At 48.8% G+C, this 8,082-nt stretch overlaps 1 protein-coding gene across 1 annotated transcript in view; it reads left to right on the top strand.

The window, feature by feature from the left end:
• EFS (embryonal Fyn-associated substrate) overlaps positions 1 to 2,876 on the top strand; it is a gene marked incomplete in the record, with an annotated part of 15,713 nt that extends 12,837 nt beyond the window's left edge. The window contains 1 exon segment of the mRNA XM_014586287.1: positions 1,668 to 2,876. Coding sequence (XP_014441773.1) covers positions 1,668 to 2,102 — 435 coding nt within the window.
• Between the last annotated feature and the right edge of the window lie 5,206 nt (positions 2,877 to 8,082).

The following is an 8,082-nucleotide window of genomic DNA, read 5'->3' as shown; positions in this document are numbered from 1 at the left end:
TTATTCATCAGTGTTATTATTTTTTAATTTGACCAGAGAGACAGAGAGAGAAAGAAGAAAAGTGATAAAGTAAACTACTTAGGTCTGGGACTCAAACCACCATCAGTCGTGTGGAAGTCCAGTGCCTTAACCACCGTGCCACTACTGGCCCCGAAACTTTATTTATTTATTTATTTATTTATTTATTTATTTATTTATTTATTTATTTATTTATTTATTTATTTATTTATTTATTTATTTATTTATTTATTTATTTATTTATTTATTTATTTATTTATTTATTTATTTATTTATTTATTTATTTATTTATTAAAAGAATTATTTTATTTAACTTTATTTAATTTTTTTTTTTAAATTTGACCAGAGAGGGACAGAGCAAGAGGGAGAGGAGAGAGCGAGAACAAGCTGCCAGGTCCAGGACTCGAACTACTGGCCATGTGAGAGTCCAATAACCTTAAGCACCACGCCACCTGCCAGCCCCCTATTTATTTATTTATTTTTTAGAGAGTTTTTTTTATATAATAGGGCACATGTTTTCACCAAAGACACAGAGACAGAAAAGGAAAAATAACTCCCCCCACGGGGATGGCCATGCCGCAATCCCTTCTCCTTCATTCTCCTCTTGGAATTTGGGGCACGTGGCACACGCACCCAGCATGAGTTTGAAGCTGCCAGATCCAGGACTCAAACTGTGGTCCACTGCGTGAGAGTCCAATGGCATAACCATTATGCCATCTGCTGGTCCCTGGGAGGGGTATTCTTAACTGAAACCTTGAGGGGGATAGATTGGGAGGAGGTGAGAGTTCAGTGAAGCAGGGACAGAGTACAGAGGAGTTAGATGCAAACAGGATTGGAACTTGGAAGAGGATGTTAGGAATTCAGAAAGCCGGGAAAGAATGTGTTGGAGAGGAGTCAGAAGGCCAGGCAGCCGGGGAGCAGAGTTTCAGGGCTGTGGGTCAGAGCTGAGCCTGGTCACTGCTGAAGTGCCTTCCAACTGTGAATTCCTGTGTTCCTTAGAGACCTGGCTCCTAATCCCAGCTCCACTACTAAGAAGCCAGGGGCTTTGAAACTGTCAGTTAATCTCTTTGAACCTCAGGAAAGTGAGGTGGTTTCCTCCACCCTGCCCAACATGGTCCTAACACAATAGCTACCATTTATCAGGTATTTACGGAGCAGCAGGCCCAGCGAGGCCCAGCGGTCTGTACTGGTCTGTACTGGGATGCGGCAAGTCTGCACTGAGGATAATGGGCACACGGGGTTTTGCAGATGTAGTATGGAAAAAACTCAGTAATTTTCACAGTAATTACATGTTGAGATACATTTTTTTTGCACCAGAGTTAGATAAAATGTACCACTCACTGTCTTTTTACTTTTCGTAATGCAGCTACTAAAACATTCCGAATTTTGTTTGCATTTCACATTGTATTTACATTAGACCGTGCACTTCTAGACTCCCCGTTTTAAAGATAAAGGAGACAAAGAGGTTCAGAGACTTGTCTGGAGTCACGTTTGAGGTTATCTGAATCTAGATCCACCGGCCATGGCATCAAGTTGGGGCTCTTCACAGCCATTCTCTACGAATCTGAATTTTCTGGTGGAAGGAGGGAAGGAGAGAGGAAGTGACTCTATTGAGAATGTTCCCAGTGACTGCCCTTCTCGCCCCTCAGGAGGCCCTGTCCCCAGAGGAGCCGCTGGTTCTGTCCTCCGGAGATCTGCAGCTCCTACACTTCTACGCCGGACAGTGCCAGAGCCACTACTCAGCGCTGGAGACGGCCATGGCGGCCTTGATGTCCAGCACGCAAACCAACCAGCCCCCTCACCTCTTCGTGCCCCATGGCAAGAAGGTGGTGGTGGCTGCTCACCGCCTGGTGTTTGTCGGGGACACCCTGGGCCGGCTGGCAGCCTCAGCCCCTCTGCGAGCACGGGTAGGGGCTGCAAGTACAGCACTGGGCCAAGCACTGCGGGCCACTGTGCTGGCTGTCAAGGGGGCCGCCCTGGGCTACCCATCGGGCCCAGTGGCCCAAGAGATGGCACAGTGTGTGGCAGAACTGGCGGGGCAGGCCCTGCAGTTCACCACCTTACTCACCAGCCTGGCCCCCTGAGGGTCCCTTGGCAAGGCTCAGCGCCTCCTCCACAGGAGCCCCTGCAGGCCTTGAGTGGTCGGAGGGCTCTGTTACAGGAACTAGGGGGCGGAGCTGTCTTCCCCTTTCCAGCCCCTTCTGGACATCTCAGCCTCTCACAGAGGCATCTCCTCCTCCCAACCCGCAGCTTTTTGTACGAGCCATTTTGTATAAATTATTTATATTTAATATTATTCTGGGCTTTATCAGAGACAGTTACCAATCCCTCAGGGCCAGGGAGGAACTGGACTCTCCTCCTCTCCTTAGCCTGGGGTGGAGGTCCCTGCACTGCCACTCCCCTCTGGAAGTTTGGCCACACAAAGAACCAGGTGGCATTGCCCTGGGGCCACACAGAGCCTCCCTCTTTTCCTGTCTGGGCATCGTGAACACTAGCACCTCACTGATGGCCGAGAGTGAGAGCAGGACATTGACTACCCATACTGCGAAGGGCTAGGAGAGACCAGAGGATTCCTCCTGCAGAAGGCCAGGAGCCAGGCCTCAGGCATGGGCATGCACCTCAATAAACCCTGCTGTCTGGTTCCCCGACTCTGCTTCTTGGGAGCCTGGGAGGGTGGGGAAGGCCTGGCATGTGGGACACATATTGTGAGCAGGGTTTTGAGAAATGTTTGCTCCTTTATTTATTCTCTGGGCACGTCTGTTCTCATGATGCACCAGGCACAGTTCTGAAGGTACATCATGTGAACCATCCTAGTTAGGGTCGGATATAGTCACAAACAATTCCTTTAAAGTAAGTTTAACAGGGTTGGCAGGTGGCATGGTAGTTGAGGTGCTGGACTCCCACATGGCTGCCCATGGTTCGAGTCTCAGACCTGGTGGCCCCAAAAATATCACAATAAATTATAAAAGTTTAATGGAACCAGCAGGTGGCATGGTGGTTAAGGTGCTGTATTTCCATATGGCTGACCATGGTTTGAGTCCCAGACCCAGCTGCTTGAAAATCACAACAAATAAATAAGTAAATAAGTGTTAATAAATAAATAAAACAAGTTGAGCAAGAAAACAAACTGCCACAGACTTGGCAGTGGCTGGTGATAGGAATCAAAAGAGTGATATCTGAGCTAAAAACCGGAGGAGAGAACTGAAAAGTCTGTATGTGGACTGTTATTTCAGAAAGTCAGCCATACTAACCTAGGACCCTTCCTCCAAGAGTTCACAATTTAACATCCCTAGAGGCAGGGATGCAGGCCGGCTGAGGTGGTGCAGGCTGTAGGGCACTGCTGGGCCATATGGGAGCTATACGGGAACGCCCTGGGTTTGGTACTTGCATTAACTTGCCGGGTGCCCCCATGATCAGAGTGTGACCCTGTTGGATATCACTCACTCTCAATGAACTTTAAAAAGAGATGTAGAAAGGCCAGCCATACCAGAGTCTTGAAAGGTGCCATCCTGGAAAGGCCACCACTCCAACTAAAGGCCTGTCAGCTGTGCACTACAGAACAGCTCTGGGCACCCGAATTCCTTAGGTGACCCCCAAGACAGTCTAGTACCTTACATACCACTTTCCAGGTTTCCTGATCATCCTGGATGAACCAACCTGTAGAGGAGCCAAGGAGGTAAATGAATACAAAGTGTCAGAAGTCCACAGTCCACAGATCTTTGGTGAAATCCATGAGACCACGGCTTAGGTGAGAGGTCATGCCAGCTATTGGAGAAGTCCGAGCCACAGAGCCATAGCTTCAGTCTGTTTTCCCAAAACAAAACCCGGCATGGTGACTTGACTGGAGTCATGCCAAATTTCAGTCACGATCTTAGTCTTTGGCACCCCTATGCATTTGCCTTCAACTTAGGATCCTTTTTATCCCCATTTTACTCTCAAAGGAAAACTTATCTGAGGGCAAATAATTCACCTATATGGATTGAAGGCCATCCGCCATCTTCCAGACAGTATTTTTTTTTTTTGGTAGAGCTCCCCCTCTCCCCCCCAGGACATGTTCACTCACCAGAAAGAGATAGACAGAGACAGTGAGAGGCAAAATGAAAAATCACTCTCCAGGGGGATGGCCACACCACAATCACTTCTCCTGGGATCTTGGGCACTCACACACATATGCCCTATGTGTTTCAAGCCACCAGATCCAGGACTCAAACCACAGTGGGAGTCAAGCAACATAACTGCTATGCCATCCACTGGCCCCTCCAGAGAGTACTTCAAGAGATTAGCCTGGAATTAGAGTCAGAGTTCAGCTCAAGTCTGAGATCTGCCATGTTCTTGTGTGTCCCTGGTGAATCATTACAGGCCCTCTGTGGTCTCGTCTTTAATATGAGGCTGACAATAGTGGTCTTACAGGGACGTCATAAGGACCTAACAAGATGATCCACATGAACGGCTCAGCACCACATAAAATTGGATTATTCTAAAACAGGCACAAGGACACAGACAAATCCCAAAGAAATGGTGGCCACTGGGACAAGTAGTTGGCGTAATAATTGAGTCGCTGGACTCCCACGTAGTTGAGCGCAATTTGAGTTCCAGACCTGGAGGCTTGGAACTCACATCTGGCGCATGTGCGTGCGTGCCTAAGATCCTGAGAAGAAAATGGAGGAGAAGGGATTGCAGCATGGCCATCCCCTAGGTGGTGATTTTTCACTTTCTGTTTCTCTGTCTCTCCAATGAAGGCATGTGCCCTATAGCAAAAACTTATCTCTCAAAAAAAGAAGGAAATGTTGGCTATGACAGCCTCCTAGTAAATCCTGAAGAGATGTTGAAATGAACTGAGTGAAGAGAGGTGGTGGGAGGCTGCTTGATGCCTTAGAAAAGAAGGGCTTCCCATATGCGGAGATTTTTTAAGCAGTGGAGACAAATGTAAGGTGTGGTACAGTGAAGAGAAGGGGGAACGATTTCCTGACTGAGACTGACGGGACACTCCTTCCCAGCCCTTCCCTGGGATTAGAGAACAAAGTACATATCCGGTATCAGATCTCTTAGAGAAGTGCATCTCTGACTTTAATGCATATGCACCTGGAGAGCTAGTCAAAATACAGTTTGTGAGGGCCAGCAGATGACATAGTGGTTATGTCACTGGACTCCCACATGGCCAACGGTGGTTCAAGTCCTGGATTCAGTAGCTTAAATCTCACCAGGAGGCCAGCAGGTGAGGTGGTGGTTAAGGTGCTGGGCACTCCCACATGGTCAACTGCAGTCCAAGTCCTGGCCCTGGTGGCTTGCTTTCTCAGTTTCCCTCTCCTTCTCTCTGTGTGTCTCTCTCTGGTCAAATTAAAATAAACAAATGAATAAATGAAAATTAAGTAAATAATTATTAAAAAAAAAGAAAGAAAAACTCACACCAGGTGCGTGTGTATGTGTGCTCAAGATCCTGGGAGGAGAATGGGAGAGAAGGGATTGTGGGTGGTCTTCTTCCCTGTGGGCTGATTTCTCACTTTCCCTCTCACTGTGTCTGTCTCTCTCTCTCTGGCAAGCGCATATGCCCTAAGGCATTTTTCCTTCCTCTGGGGGAAAAAAATAAATTGAAAATAAATAAATAAATAAATAAAATTTCTATTGTGATTTGAGATTGAGTCATAGAGATTATGCATTTCCTTCTTTTTAAAATTGTGCTAAAGGACATGTGTACTTATCAGAGAGAGACAAAGGGAAAGTGAGAAAGCACCCCCCAGAGAGGATGGCCACACCATAATTCTTTCTCCATTCTCCTCTTGGGATTTTTGCTCATGCACATACACACAGCCTGCATGTTATTAAAACCACCAGGTCCAGGACTCAAACCATGCAGTCGGTCAAGTAGGATCCAGATGCCATAACCTCTGTGCCACCAGCTGGTCCAGATTCTGCATTTCTGACAAGCTCCTAGGTGATACAGGGGCTGCTGGTCTGTGAACCACATCTTGAGCAACAATTCTAATGGTTAGGAAAGACTTCTCTGAAAAAGATGCTTGAGCCCATAGCCAAAGGCTGAAGAAAACTTAGGTTTTGGGACCAGCAGATGGTGTATTGGTTATGTCACTATATATTCCCACGTAGTCAACCACGGTTCAAGTCCTTGACCCAGCGGCTTGAAACTTAAACTGGGCATGTGTGCATGCATGCCCAAAATCCCAAGAGGAGAATAGAGGAGAAGGGATTGCAGCTTGGTCATTGCCCCCGGGAATGATTTCTCACATTCTATCTGTCTGGCGAGCACAGGAGCCCTATAGCAAAATCTCTCTCTTTAAAAAAATAAATAAATAAATAAATAAAATAAAATAAAAAGGCTCCTAGGCACAGGGAATGACTTGTGCAAAGACCCTTTGGCATTGGAAAAACCGAAAGGAAAGTGCAGTTGGAGTACTGAGAGCCTGGTGGGGGGGGGAATGAGATTAAGATGCACCCAAGCATGTGGGAACCATGTACGAGGTTCTATTACATTAGTGTTTACCGGGACCAGCAGGTGGCGTAATGGCTATATTGCTGGACTCCCATGTAGCTGACTGCCCTTCAAGTCCTAGACCTGGTGGCTTAAACTCACTCCAGGCGCGTGTGCGTGCGTGCCCAAGATCCCAAGAGGAGAATGGAGGAGAAGGGATTACAGCGTGGCCATCCCACAGGAGGTGATTTCTCATTTTCTGTCTCTCTGTCTCTCTCTCTTTCAGGCGAGCTCACACACTGTATAACAAAAACCTCTCAAAAAAACACAAAACCAAACCACATTAGTGTTTACCTTGACAGTGAGGTAGGCTGTGAGGCAGGAAAGGGACATGAGCAGATCTGCAAAGAATTCAACATGGTGGTCAGGAAGAGAGCGCTCTAAGGGCTGTGGCCTGAGCATGTGGCCACAGTGCATGATGGTGCCATCCCCTGAGGAGAACAGTTCTGAAAGACAATCAAGTGATGTGGGGAAGCGCAGGAGCAGGAGACCCCTGTGAATCGCCCAGGGGAGAAAGTCATATAAGAGGGGATCTGGGGCTCAGCGGAAAGGGGGGAGCTGGAGATGTGAATCTGGGAGTCAGCCTTGTGTTGGTCCGTCTTGTTTACTCGGTGGCCATGGGCATGGGTGAGATCCTGAAAGGAGACAACAATGCGAGAGAGAGAGAGAGAGAGAGAGAGAGAGAGAGGGAGCCGAGGACCAAGCATCTGAGGGTAGGTGCCACTGAGTGATGGTGGGGAAGAGAAGGACCAGCCTGCAGTGGAGAAAAGAGGAGCAGGAGAGGAAAACCAGAGTGTGGGACTTCCCCGCCAAGGAGGAAAGTGCCCAGAGACAGTGGTTAGCAGTGCCTCTTGCTATTGAGAAATGATGGAGATTCAGCCAGCATGGGCGGTAAAGCCCAGAAACATGACCAGCTTGTAGAGGACCGAGGCTGGAGCTGAGAACAGCCAACCCAACAGTTCATATGCAGAAGTTCTGCTGTAATTGTGAGTTTACTCTGTCTCCTCCCACTAGCCTACCTCCTCCAAGGTGGGTCTTGTCCACCCCGTCATCCCATGGAACATAGTAGACACTAAATAAATGTACTGCCTAATAAATGAGTGGGTGGATGGATGATGGTAAGGGAGAACTGGAAGCTAAGGAGGACGCCGGCGTCCCAGAGCTAGCTACTGTCCTTTAGCTTCTTCCGCTTTTTACCGCAAAGGCCCGCAGACCCAGGGAACAGACAACAGAGCCCCCAACCCCGCCCTCCCCTGGGCCCCGGCCCCCCTCTCTCTCTCTGACGAAGAGTCTGGACCGAAGGTTCTGCTGACGTGGGAAGGGGAGGAGAGTCTGGAGGAAGAGGAGGGGAAAGCAGCGCAGAGATCGCAGAGACCAAGGAGGCGCCCGCCGCTGCAAAGCTGCAGAGCGGGGTCTCCGGCTCTCAGTGTCCCGGCGCCGGGCGCGCAGCCGGGCAGAGCACAGCGCATCCATTCGGCACGGGCCTGCAGGGCCCTGCGGTCGGCGAACTGGCTCCCCGGGTGGCCACCGGGACCCCCGAGCCCAATGGCGGGGGCAGCAGCAAAATCGACAGCACTGTA

This window comes from Tupaia chinensis, unplaced genomic scaffold, assembly GCF_000334495.1.
Source record: "Tupaia chinensis unplaced genomic scaffold, TupChi_1.0 Scaffold000126_2, whole genome shotgun sequence".
Taxonomy (NCBI): domain Eukaryota; kingdom Metazoa; phylum Chordata; class Mammalia; order Scandentia; family Tupaiidae; genus Tupaia; species Tupaia belangeri.
Note: the sequence above shows the minus strand (reverse complement) of the source record. Positions and strands in the feature narration are given on the sequence as shown.